General features: G+C 44.5%; 1 protein-coding gene across 2 annotated transcripts in view; it reads right to left on the bottom strand.

Annotated features, from left to right (window-relative positions):
- Positions 1–14,118, bottom strand: part of polr3d (polymerase (RNA) III (DNA directed) polypeptide D) — a 39,802-nt gene extending 25,684 nt beyond the window's left edge. Inside the window, exons 1-2 of one of the 2 annotated variants that reach the window (XM_073061531.1) lie at positions 13,943–14,118; positions 6,655–6,833 (exon numbers count right to left, since the gene is read on the bottom strand). In XM_073061531.1, the coding sequence (XP_072917632.1) occupies positions 6,655–6,819 (165 nt within the window). In that variant the 5' untranslated portion in view covers positions 6,820–6,833; positions 13,943–14,118. The remainder of the gene's footprint in view (positions 1–6,654; positions 6,834–13,942) is intronic. The other variant, XM_073061540.1, reaches the window with a different exon arrangement.
- Positions 14,119–14,410: the final 292 nt, after the last annotated feature.

Raw genomic sequence — 14,410 nt, 5'->3', positions numbered from 1 at the left:
ACTCCTTTGCTTGTATCTTCGGAAACAGCTCTATTTCTATGTTTGATATCTCTTTTCTCCCCCCTTTCAAGGTTCTTTTGAAGACCCTGTAGTTACACACTGACTTCGGTTCTTTGCGGAAATGGGACCCGCTCTCGGGGCCTAACAACCGACCACTTTTCGATATGCCAAGGACGCGGACTGGAAGGCCAGCGCGCCTTCAGGGTGCCGGATTTCCGTGGCTCTGGAGGCGGGCGGATTCAAGGCCGGTGTCGCCACCTGGTGTGTCGTGGGAGTACACGGAAGATCGAAAGCAGTGAGCTGACTGCGTGTCCAGAGACCCGAGATCTTTGGGCCCAGAGCTCGGAAAAGGTAACGCAACAGACTTTTAACACCATAAATCAGTAAGTTGTTTGTTATTTCTCCCCTCTCGCTGCGAAACAGGGACGACTCTTTTTCCTTTATTAGGGAGAGAGAGAGCCTGTGGTATGTTGAATTACCAGCTGAACGAGTAGTCTTTGGGGCACTGCATACTTGGGTGGGGGTGCCGATACCTTTTGCTGGTGGGGGAGGGGTGGTTGTTGCTTTGCTGCTGCTTATTCGTGGGAAGGGGGAGTTGAGGGGGGGGGCTTTGTGGTTCTAAAATTTTTAACTGTCATTCAGTCTTTGGGGCACGCCTCTGTTTCTGTGGATGTCTTCAAAGAAAAAATATTTCAGGATGTACATTGTATACATTTCCCTGACATTAAGTGTACATATTGAACCTATCCTAAATGATAGCAAAGTGTGGAAAATCTCATACAATTGGTGAAAGATTAATAATGCCTGCGGTATCAGAAGTGCTCACCACTGTTTTCAAAGTGGATACCTGTATCTGAAAATCAATTCATCTGCGTAATAACTCTGTAGCTCATCGTATTGACAAAATGAGTGAAGACATTGAGTATCAACTAGGCACAAAGCTACAAAAAACAAAATCGGAGATACAACTGGATGAGTCAAATGTGCGAGACGAGGCACTGCTAATAGCATATGTTTACCAAAAATGGAAGTGTTTATGAAGAGATTCTCTTTTGAAAAAAGTTAAAAACAAATATCAACGGAGAATCAATCTACGACCAGCTCAAAATGTATATTGAGGATAAAGGTATTCCAATAAGGAATATGATTCTTGTGCAACAGATGAAGCACCGTATCTGACAGGTCACCATGCTGGTTTAGTGGCGTTTATGGAAAAAGAGATTCCAAGTCTGTTTGCAATCCATTGTGTAATTCCTCATCAACACCTTTCAGCCAAAGACTTCAGCCAGCAACTTTTTTTTTCCAAGAACGATTCAAGGATTTGAATGATTTGGAAATTCCAGACTGGATAATTAATCAATTTCTTTGCAAGGTGAAAGAAAAGGAAGAGAGCTTGCAAGAAGAAATTATCAAAATTCAGAATGATAAAGAGGCAAAAATGCTTTTTAAAAATGTCGGCTTTTGTGGTATGTGGCTATACTGTCATACAAAGTTTCCCGGTCTTTGGAGAAGAGTGAAACCGCTCTTCATTGCTTTTCCATCCTCTTACCTTGTTGAAAGAGGCTTCAGCGCAGTGAACCACATACTCACAAAAAACAGAAACCACTTGGACCTTGTTGTGCATGGGAACTTAAGGCTTTTGCTGTCACAACTTGAACTGGAATTTTCAACTCTTGCCAAAAACCATCAAGCTCAAGGATCACATTGACACTGAAGCTGCTGTACAATACACAAGTACTAGGTAAGCTAGGTTTAAAGACAAATAAAATTTTAAAGCAGAATAATTTTTCTCATGTCAGCATATGGTAGATGTGTTTTTACACGATGGGGATGCTGGGAAGTATGAGGATGAAGATCAGACCACTTTTTGTGAGTAATTAGTGCAGTAAAACAGATGATTGCAAAGGCTTCACAAACTTTTTTCTTGCAACTGTACCTATCCAAACTTCTCTTAAATGTTACAATTTAATCTGCATCCACCATTTCCACTGGCAGTTCGCTCCACACTTGCACCACCTTGAGTAAAGAAGTTCCCCATCAGATTTCCTTTAAATAGTTCACCATTTTACTCCAAAACTAAGAAACTAATTAATCTACTAACCCATACACCTTTGGACTGTGGGAGGAAACTGGGACACCCAGAGGAAACCCACACAGTCATGGGGAAAAAGTACAAACTCCTTACAGATGGCACCAGAATTGAACTCCAACATCCCCAGCTGTAATAGCGACGTGCTAAATGCTAAGGTACCATGGGTGTGGGTCTGTAGTAACAGAGACCAGCCAAAAAAAAAAACCAGATTTCATTTAGAGGCAGGTTAGTGAACCAGATGGCCATCGCTAATATTAGCTCTATACTCCACATTTACCCACTTAGTAGAGTTTAAATTTTCCAAATGACAAGGCAAGACAGAGAATGGAGAAGCAGCAAATAGGGTGCCAATTCTTAGAAATTTATTTTTGTACAAATTTTGCACATCAGTTGGTTACCAGCGTCAGAACTGTCAGCTTTAGCCTGCCAATTTGAATTGGGTGATGTCATTCCATACCAGAACACTAAACAGGAAATATGATGGGTCAAGGGAAATATCACCAGTCACATTAAGAAGTGTGGGGGTGGGGAACAGTGTGGCTAACTGCAGAATTGCACACGGTACATTCGACACCACATTCTATTATAAAGCTTGTTGACATGGAGAGGATACTTCCTAGAGTACAGAAGTCTAGGATCAGAGGACACAACCTCAGAATATAAGGAATTCCTTTTCTGTAGTGCATTTCAGCAGTATTTGATTTCTTTTGTTATGTGCCATGTTGTATGATGCGAGCAATCATGGTCTTTTCGTGACCATGATTGTTCTTGGGAAATTTTTCTACAGAAACCATTTGCCATTGCATTCTTCTGGGCTGTGTCTTTACAAGACGGGTGACCCTCAGCCATCATCAATACTCTTCACAGATTGTTTGCATGGTGTCAGTGGTCACATACCCAGGACTTGTGATATACACCAGTTGCTCATACGACCATCCACCACATGCTCCCATGGCTTCACCTGACCCTGATCGGGGGCTAAGCAGGTGCTACACCTTGTCCAAGGGTGACCTACAGGCTAGTGGAGGGAAGGAGTGCCTTACACCTCCTTTGGTAGAGATGCATTTCCACACTGCCACCCAAGTATTTGAGTAATATTGCAAATTTATTGTTTAAGCATTCTTGTTGACTTAAAATAATTCATTATGATTGCATGCAAAAAAAAGTGAATTACATACATCAGGATGCTACCACAAGATACGTGCATGCCTCACTTAAAAGTAAACACGAATTAAGGACTTGCATCTCTCTGCTCTCCTGTTCTCCACTGAATTAGTGTAATGTTTTGGAGTTACAGAACAACATTTCAGAACAGAGTTGAGGAGGAATTTCCTTCACTAGAGGGTGGCGAATCTGTGGTATTCATTGCCACAGACTGAAACATCACTGATTCCAAAAAGAGCATGTACGCACTTTGTGGGAACAGTAGAAAGTTGTTCAGGCAAGTTGGGAAAGGCGATTAAGATGTCCACTTTGCTTTTGAGATGAGGAGGAATTTCTTTAGCCAGAGGGTGGTGAATCTGTGGAATTCACTGCCGCAGGTGGCTGCGGAAGCCAAGTTATTGGGTATATTTAACGTGGAGGTTGATATGTTCTTGATAAGTAAGAGTGTCAAACGTTAGGGGGAGTAGGCAGGAGACTGGGATTGAGAGGGATAATAAATTGTTTGTCCATCCTGGTGGTAGTCTTTCATTGATTCTACTATGTTTCTTGGTTTTACTATGATTGTCCACAAGAAAATGAATCTCAGGGTTGTATATAGTGACATATATGTACTATGATAATAAATGTACTTTGAAGTTAGAAATCAGCTACAATGGAATGGCAGAGCAGACTCAAAGAGTCAAATAGCCTAATTCTGATCCTACATCTTATGGACAAGGTGACAGAATCAGAGATCAGTCCTGTGGACCTGCTAACATCACATCCACAATCTTTGTTTGACAATGTATTAAGGCCCTATATAAACAATTTCTGTCTGCTTAAATCTGAAGTACACTGAATCAATGCACAACAATCTCCCACAAGCAGCAATAAAGGACCAGTTTTACTGATGTCATTTTACAGAGCAATATTGCTCAGAACCATCAAATGAACTTTCTAACCACTGTTTTGAATATTTTATGTCCACAACAGGAGTTGTATAGATTTTGTATGACATCGCCACCAAGAGATGCGAGATAATGTTGCAGCTCACTTAAGTATTTTGTTCAGTTCTGGTCACCTCATTTATCGGAAGGGTGTGGAAGCTTTAGAGAGGGTGCAGAGGAGATTCACCAGGATGCTGTCTGGATTAGAGAGGGTGCAGAGGAGATTGACCAGGATGCTGCCTGGATTAGAGAGGGTGCGGAGGAGATTTACCAGGATGCTGCCTGGATGAGAGAGGGTGCAGAGGAGATTTACCAGAATGCTGCCTGGATGAGAGAGGGTGCAGAGGAGATTTACCAGGATGCTGCCTGGATGAGAGAGGGTGCAGAGGAGATTTACCAGGATGCTGCCTGGATGAGAGAGGGTGCAGAGGAGATTTACCAGGATGCTGCCTGGATTAGAGAGGATGCAGAGGAGATTTACCAGGATGCTGCCTGGATTAGAGAGGATGTCTTATGGGGACAGACTGAGCAAGTTAGTGCCTTTCTCTTTAGAGCGAAGGAGGATGAGAGGTGACTGGATAGAGGTGTACAAGATGATAAGGGGTATTGATAGAGTGGACAGTCAGTACATTTTCCTGGGGTGGAAATGGCAAATACAAGAGGGCATAATTTTAAGGTGACTGGGGGAAAAGTATGGGGGGGGGGAATGTCAGAGTTAAGTTCATTACATGGAATGCCCTAACCACTGAGACAGTGGTAGAGACAGATACATTAGGGATATTTAAGAAACACTTAAAAGCAGACACAATTTTAAGGTAAGTGGAGAAAAGTACGGGGGTGGGGGGGAATATGTTAGAGGAAGTTTTTTTAAAAAAACACACATACAGAGCTGTGTGTACATGGAACATGCTGCCAGGATGGTGGTAGAGGCAGATACATTAGCGACATTTAAAATAGATACATTAGCGATGATTAAAAATAGAGGGGCTTTGTGGGAGGGAAGGGATAAATGATCTTGGAGTAATTTACAAGATCAGCGCAACATCATGGGCCAAAGGACCTGTACTGTAGTGTTCTGTGTCCTATGTCCAAAAGGATGGTGAACCTGTGGAATGCATTGCAAGATGGTTGTGGATGGAGGCCAGGTCATTGGGTATATCTAAAAAGGAGGTTGAGACAGCAAATGCTTCAAAGGTAACGGGGAGATCTGAGAGGGAAAATAAATCTGCCGTGATTGAATGGCAGAGAAGACTCACTGGGCCAAATGACCTATGTCTTATAGTCTTATCATTGACAACCAAACTCTCAGAACTGCACTAATGTCAACTCAGATCATATGCTAAAGTTTCTGACAAGCTTTGGTTTACTGACAGGTTCTTCAGCAACACCACTCCATCAAAACCTTGCCGCATGTTTGAACCTCTGCTCATTAAGTGTCAGCAAGCTGCAATAATAAAACCTGACTGTGGGAACAAGAAACAGGAACGAGAAATCACATTGGCACACGTACAGAAAGGATAACAGCCGAGAGGAACACAACATCAAAACTTTACTGGCTTTTATAGCTCCAGAAATGAGCATCTCTCCTTTTATTTCTGCCAGGTTCTGGGACAGATGTACAGGCTTTATGACGGCGCAGTGGTTAGCGTAATTTATTAGACTACCAGCAATTACTGATCAGGGTTGAATTCCTGCTGCTGTTTTGAGGAGTTGTATGTTCTCCCTGTGACCGTGTGGGTTTCCTCCCACAGTCCAAAGATGTACAGTTGGGTTAATGAGCATGTATTACAGGTTTCCCCCGCTATTTGAAAGTAGAACGTTCCTATGAAACCTTTTGTAAGCCAAAATGGCGTAAAGCAAAGAAGCAATTACCATTAATTTATATGGGAAAAATTTTTGAGCGTTCCCAGACCCAAAAAATAACCTACCAAATCATACCAAATAACACAAAACCTAAAATAACACTAACATACAGTAAAAGCAGGAATGATATGATAAATACACAGCCTATATAAAGTAGAAATAACGTATGTACAGTGTAGTTTCACTTACCAGAATTGGGAAGATTTAGCCAAAACCAATTTGTAGGGGAAAAAAAATCAGCACGTACACGCATGCGCACACACCTGCCCGCGCAAGGCTTCACCGTCAAGGTCGTCTTTCTCAGGGTAAACACACGTATAAAGCGGGCACCTTTTCTCATAAAAGCAAAAAACCTCTTCGGATTTCTTTCAGTTAGTGAAAACAAGTACTAATTAATGTAGGTCTTTCGTAAAAGCGAAGTGGCAGAAAGCAAACTTTCGTAAAGCGGGGGACACCTGCAATGGTGCTGAAAGTGTGGCGACACTTGTGGGCTGCCCCCAGTACAACGCTCACTGATTTGAGTTGAGGCAAACAGCACATTTACACTGTACGTATTGGTGTACCTGAAACAAATAAAGCTCAGCTGCATCTCCAACCAAAGCCACTAACCTTTCTCATTCCTCCCAGGGTTAGGTCTCGCGAGCGGATGGAAGGCAGGCGGCCAGGTGTGACAGTGGCTGAATTCCGGCGGCCCGGCAGGCCCCTGCCAACCGTAATGGCAGGTCTGATCCCGCTGGGGTTGCCAGCATCTCCGCTGGGGCCCAGGTCAGACATCGTAGCTTGCTACTCTGCGGAATAAAATGAGTAGTTTCAAACGTCTACGTATATAGAGAGACATTTTAGCCATGACTTTACAGAGGCTCATTCCCACCAAGTCAACCAAGCAGTACAGTCTATGCAACGCCCAGAGCCCGAGTTGTTTGGCACGGTAGCGAGGCAGTTAGCATAATGCTTTTCAGTGCCAGTGATCCCACCACTGTCTGTAAGGTGTTTGTATGGTCTCCCTGTGAGTTTCCTCTGGGTAATCTGGTTTTCTTCCACATTCCATGGACATCCAGGTTAGGGTTAGTGAGCAGCGGGCATACTGTGTTGGCACCAGAAACATGGCGATACTTGCAGGCGGCCTCCAGCACATCCTTGGACAGTGTTGGTTGACGCAAATGACGCATTTCACAAATAAAGTGAATCTAATCTAAAAGAACTACACATCCTCACCAGTTTTAGCATTTCAGATTCAGAATCAAGTTTAATATCACGGTGTATGTCGTGAAATTTTATTAACCTCTTACAAAAAAAAAGGAACTAAAAAGTAGTGAGGTAGCATTCATGGATTCAATGTCTAATCAGAAATTGGATGGCGGAGGGGAGGAAGCTGTTCCTGTATCATTCAGTGTGTGCCTTCAGACTCCTGTACCCCCTTCCTGATGGTGGCAATGAGAAGAGGGAATGTCCTGGGTGGTGGAGATCCTTAATGATGGATGCTGCCAAAATCAGCTCTCCTTAAAAAGCCAGGAAATTTCCAGGGATAAAATAGCACAGTGCTGCTTTCCCATAATTCCAGGGACCCAGGTTGTCCGTGAAGGGGTTGCATATTCACTCCATGGGGGAAAGGAGGAACACAAGCCAAACATCGGCAAATGGGACTTGTTTAAGTGCATTCCTCCCACATCTCAAATATTTACTTCTAATGATCCCTTAATGGAAGTTAATGGCAAAAGAGAATCAAAGGGGAGTTGCTGGGCAAGTACAGTATGTGAGAAAGCCACAAGGAAACAGGGAGATAACAGGGCAGGAATGGAACTAATGGGATAGATTTCAGAATGCATCCAATGGGCCAAATGCCCTGCTCCTGCAATGGGACACAAAGAGATTTTTAAAGATTAGCTTTCACCTTAAATCACTTTCCAGTCCCAGGACTATAACCATATAACCATATAACAATCACAGCACGGAAACAGGCCATTCCGGCCCTCCTAGTCCGTGCCGAACTCTTAATCTCACTTAGTTCCACCTACCCGCACTCAGCCCATAACCCTCCACTCCTTTCCTGTCCATATACCTATCCAATTTTACCTTAAATGACACAACTGAACTGGCCTCTACTACTTCTACAGGAAGCTCATTCCACACAGCTATCAATCTCTGAGTAAAGAAATACCCCCTCGTGTTTCCCTTAAACTTTTGCCCCCTAACTCTCAAATCATGTCCTCTCGTTTGAATCTCCCCTACTCTCAATGGAAACAGCCTATTCATGTCAACTCTATCTATCCCTCTCAACATTTTAAATACCTCGATCAAATCCCCCCTCAACCTTCTACGCTCCAATGAATAGAGACCTAACTTGTTCAACCTTTCTCTGTAACTTAAGTGCTGAAACCCAGGTAACATCCTAGTAAATCGTCTCTGCACTCTCTCTAATTTATTGATATCTTTCCTATAATTCGGTGACCAGAACTGTACACAATATTCCAAATTTGGCCTTACCAATGCCTTGTACAATTTTAACATTACATCCCAACTTCTGTACTCAATGCTCTGATTTATAAAGGCCAGCGTTCCAAAAGCCTTCTTCACCACCCTATCTACATGAGACTCCACCTTCAGGGAACTATGCACTGTTATTCCTAGATCTCTCTGTTCCACTGCATTCCTCAATGCCCTACCATTTACCCTGTATGTTCTATTTGGATTATTCCTGCCAAAATGTAGAACCTCACACTTCTCAGCATTAAACTCCATCTGCCAACGTTCAGCCCATTCTTCTAACCGGCATAAATCTCCCCGCAAGCTTTGAAAACCCACCTCATTATCCACAACACCTCCTACCTTAGTATCATCGGCATACTTACTAATCCAATTTACCACCCCATCATCCAGACTGTAGCCTTGTTGTTAATAGTACTTCCAAATGCATCATTTGCATCAAATCAAATCAGGGAGGAATATGCTGGGGGGTCCACGCTAGTATCGCCATGCTTCCAGTGCCAACGTAGCATTGCCATAACTTACTAACTCTAACCATACATCTTCGGATTATGGGGGAGTAACTGGAGCGCCTGAAGGAACCTTCACGCTGTCACAGGTAAAACATACAAACTCCATGCAGGGAATTGAAACCAAATCAATGATCGCTGACGCAGTAATAGTGTCATGCTAACAGCTACACTGCTGTGAATGAGGTTCTCCAGTCTGCCCCTCTCTGAGGTCCACAATCAGTTCCTCTACGGGACAGTTATCATAATTTATGAATCTGGAGATTGTTATGAAGGATGAACAGCTCTGATGGGCAGAAGGGTACAGAGTTGCCCATGTCCCCCCCCCCCCCCCACGGGAGAATCACAAACCATTATTGTTGCTATGCTGCTCATGAGAGAGAGGGATGGAAAAGAAAACATGCAAGAACATCTGCTACAGATAAGGGAGAGATAAGAAAGGGGAGAGAGACGTTGATTCACTGTATTATGACTTCTGAGAGACTTACGACTTCTGAGAGGGTTATTTATCTTATACCATTCTGTTCATTAAAATTCCTCAGTGGACAGCCGGAGTGGGCTGGTTTGATGGACTAAGCCATTCAAAACTGATTGACACCTGAGACCCCATGAGTAGGGATAAAAGTGAGGTCTGTGGCGACACCCCTCAGACACACCAGGAGACGCACCATTGAGCACTGCTTGAGTGTTAGAACCCACAGGAAGGTGTGGGGCATCGGAGACCGGACCAAGAGATCGGTCAGTTTAACTCACAGTGTTATAGCAGGGCCAGTGGGGGCTTGTGTGTGTGTCCACTCAGGCCAGAGTGACGAGTCCACCACAGAAGAACGGTCTAGCTGAAGGACAGAGGGGTCATTAACTGAATGGCCACAACAACCACACGACGGATCAAGAACACAAAGGAAGGTTTGCCTGACTGTAGCCGTTACTGCTCACTCGCTCTCTCTCTCTCCCCCCAATGATTACAACACAACAACCAATATCTACCTCAGCACGTATGAACTGAACTGAACTTTATACTTTTCTATGACAATTCATTATCCCCTAGACATTGATAGAGGTTGTTTATTATTGATTATTATTATTCCCACACTTTTAGGTTTATTATTACTAACGTTTATTATCTATATATTTGCATTATTGATATTGATTTGCTTATTTTACTAATAAACACTTTTGAATATAGTACCACCAGACTCCAACGGATTCTTCTTTCTCTGCTGGTTAGACACCCAGTTATGGGGTATGTAACAAGATCAAGAGAGTACCTTGCATTGAGGATGGAGGAGAATGCTAAGAGGGCAAAAAGGTTCCATGGCAGATAAAAGAAAGGCGAATGGTGAAAAATAATTCTAAAAATATATTAAGAGCAAAAAGGTAAGTAGGAAGAGAGTAGGTCTCCTTAAGAATCACAGCAGAGCCATGGGAAATTATTGGGGTCTTACATGAATACTTCCTTCAAGAGGACCACAGCCTTGTCATTGGGTTTAGAGGCTTGTGTCCCTCAATGACCCAGAGAGCTGTGTTGGCTGGAGTCAGAGCCTTGTGCTTTGGCTCTTGGTAGGGTCACCCATGTCAGTCAGGTAAAAGGGTAGAGGCCAGACTAAAAGCGGCTCAGAGGTCCTCCAGGTTCGGGGGTTCAGCTCAGGGCTAACAACCCTGACCAGTAAAACAACATTTTTACGGAATCAGCAATAAAGAATCCTCCTACATCAGAGTGTGATGCTATTCCTGAGTCTCCAGCCGAGACTTACAGTGTTGACAGAGGTGAAAACCGAGAGAAAGCCCTGAGCACTGTCGGAGATGGAGGAGGCTCTTCATTGCTGCCCTAAACACTGGCAGCGCAACGGGCGGTCCAAGCCGAAAGTAAATGAAGACTTGTTATTACTGTTTATGAAGAGGGGCATGAAAAGTACTGAATTCCAGGGAGGGTACAGTGATATGCTAAAGCTGCTGCCAAACAAATGTCACTTCCTATCAACATCACAAAGATACAGGCTTTGAAATGAATGAACTTGGATAAATCGATGGGGCCTGACCAGGTGCAAACTAGCATGTTATTGGAAGCAAGGGAAGAGATTCTGAATCAGAATCAGGCTTATAATCACTGACAGATATGAAATGAAATTTGCTTTGCAGCAGCAGTACAGGTTGTTTGATATGTGCCCTGTCCTCTGACGTGAACTACCATGGTCTTTCCATGACCATGATAGCTCTTGGCAAATTTTTCTACAGAAGTGAATTGCCATCACCTTCTTCTGGACAGTGTCTTTACAAGACGGGTGACCCCAGCCATTATCAATACTCCTCAGGGATTGTCTGCCTGGTGTCAGTGGTCACATAAACAGGATTTGTGATCTGCACCGGCTGCTCATACGACCACCCACCCCCTGCTCCCGTGGCTTCATGTGACCCTGATTGGGGGGGGGAGGGGGGCTAAGCAGGTGCTACACCTTGCCCAAGGGTGACCTGCAGGCTACCACAGGGAAGGAGCACCTTACACCTCCTTTGGTAGAGACGCATCTCCATCCCACCATCCAAAGCAGTACAGTGCAAGGATCTAAAAATCTATAAACGACAAAAAACATAGTTTTAAAAAAAGAGGCAGTGTTTATAGACTGTTCAGAAATCTAACAGCAGAAGGGAAGAGGTTGTTCCTCAACCATTAAGTATGCATCGTCAGATCCTGTACCTCTTCCCTGATGATAGTAATGAGGAAAGGCATGTCCTGGAGAGTTAGGGTCCTTAATGATGCCTCCTTGTTGACACATTGCCTCTTGAAGATGTCCTCAATGGTGTGAAAGATTATGCTCATGATGGAGCTGGCTGAGTCTCTAACACACTGCAGCCTCTTGCATTCCTGTGCTTTGCAGTCTCCATACCAAGCTGCCATACAACCAGTCAGAATGCTATCATGCCACAATCACCCACATCATCTCTAGAAGCTTGTATATTGCTCTGGCCTGGTGACATACCAGTCTCCTGAAACTCCTAATGAAATATGGTCACTGGTCATCTTATTTGTGATTGCAAAAATATGTAGAGGCCAAGATAGATCCTCTGAGATGTCGAATCCAGGAACTTGAAGCTGCTCACACTTTCCACCTCTGACTTCTTATTGAGGATGAGTGTAGTGTATGTTCTCCAAACTTCTCCTTCCTGAAGTCAAGTCAATTCCCTGGTCTTGAGCGTAAGATTGTTGCTGCGACATCTCTCAACCAGCTGATCTATTTTATCTCACACCTCTACGCCTTCTCATTCTACCATCCACGTTGGTTTTGTCAGCAAAGTTATAGTGGGTAGTTGAGTTGTGTTTAGCCACACAGACCATGAGGGTAGATAGAGTAGAACAGTGCACTAAACACAAACGTCTGAGGCGTGGAGGGAAATAGTCAGGGAACAAGGAGGCCCTGGCAGAAATGCTTGTGTCTTGCTGAGCCACAGGTGAAGTACCAAATGGCAAGAGGAATGCTAATGTTGTGCCTTTAAGGCAGTGGGCATACACCAGGAATGAGAGTTGTGCATTAGTAGTAGAAAAGTTATTGGCAGTGACTGTAGGGAGCAAGATTTATTGGAAATTGAAAAATTTTGAGTGGGGCTTCGTGTCTGGGAAAATGCTATGGGGGGGGGGGGGGAGAAATGTCAGAGAATGCAGCCGAGAAGGAAAATAAATCAGCCATAATCGTTTGCTGAAACAGAACGATGGGACGAATGACCCATATTTGTGATATGGTGCAACTCAAACTACCTGCGTCTCAATATCACCAAGACCAAGGAGATGGTGGTGGACTTTAGGAGATCTAGGCCTCATATGGAGCCAGTGATCATTAATGGAGAATGTGTGGAGCAGGTTAAGACCTACAAGTATCTGGGAGTACAGTTAGACGAGAAGCTAGACTGGACTGCCAACACAGATGCCTTGTGCAGGAAGGCACAGAGTCGACTGTACTTCCTTAGAAGGTTGGCGTCATTCAATGTCTGTAGTGAGATGCTGAAGATGTTCTATAGGTCAGTTGTGGAGAGCGCCCTCTTCTTTGTGGTGGCGTGTTGGGGAGGAAGCATTAAGAAGAGGGACGCCTCACGTCTTAATAAGCTGGTAAGGAAGGCGGGCTCTGTCGTGGGCAAAGTACTGGAGAGTTTAACATCGGTAGCTGAGCGAAGGGCGCTGAGTAGGCTACGGTCAATTATGGATAACTCTGAACATCCTCTACATAGCACCATCCAGAGACAGAGAAGCAGTTTCAGCGACAGGTTACTGTCGATGCAATGCTCCTCAGACCGGATGAAGAGGTCAATACTCCCCAATGCCATTAGGCTTTACAATTCAACCGCCAGGACTTAAGAACTTTTTAAAAGCTATTATTAATGCTTTTTGAGATAGTGATTTAGATGCATATCATATTTTTTACTGAGTTAAGTATTGTATGTAATTAGTTTTACTACAACAAGTGTATGGGACATTGGAAAAAAGTTGAATTTCCCCATGGGGATGAATAAAGTATCTATCTATCTATCTATCTAATTCCGCGCCTCCGTCTTATGATCCATATCGATGGGACGTTTAGTAAGTTTCCAGAAATCAGAATTGATAGGTCGGGAACTGAGGGGCATGGTGGGTGGAGTGGGGGTGAGAAGCCGGGGGGGGGGGGGTACCAGACGGGGGAATTGCGAGGGGGGGCACTGGGGGGAGGGGAGAGGAGCGGGGGGGGGGGTTACTAGGGGGGAGGGGCGAGAAGCCGGGGGGGGTACTGGGGGGAGGGGCGAGGAGCCGAGGGAGGACTTGGGGACGAGGATGGGGTGGGGAACGGGGATGGAGTTGGGAGAAACGGGGTGGGGGTGGCTTTGAGGGTGAGAAGTCAAAGCATGCGGTACCTGGGGCACCCACAGCATTAGGCCTCAGTTACCTGCACACGTGTTGATTCCCCTGTCCCGCTGTGCCGCTCTCGCTCTCTCTTCTTCTCCCTCTCCTCGGACTCTTACACACTGCAGAACTGCCGCCTCCCCTTCCAGCACCCCTCAGTCTCCCCAGACAACCACCGCTCACTCCCGGCTCTTCTCTACAACCATCTTACTGCGGGGCAAATTGCTACCTTTCTACAAGTGAGCATGCGCGACGGATCAGTCAACATTGCCCCGCAATGACATGGCGCTGAAAGTGGAACTGAAGAAGTGAAGAAATTGCAAACACGAGAAAATCTGCAGATGCTGGAAAGCCAAACAACACACTCAAAATGCTGGAAGAACTCAGCAGGCTTCGCAACATCTAAGAAAAGAGTACAGTCGACGTTTCGGACTGAAACCCTTCGGCAGGACGAGGGGTTTCAGCTCGAAACATCGACTATATTCTTCCTAAATCCTGTCTGCTCTCTGAG

The sequence above is a fragment of the Hemitrygon akajei genome, chromosome 1, assembly GCF_048418815.1.
Source record: "Hemitrygon akajei chromosome 1, sHemAka1.3, whole genome shotgun sequence".
In the NCBI taxonomy this organism is placed as follows: domain Eukaryota; kingdom Metazoa; phylum Chordata; class Chondrichthyes; order Myliobatiformes; family Dasyatidae; genus Hemitrygon; species Hemitrygon akajei.
This window is presented reverse-complemented; position numbering and strand designations above follow the sequence as displayed.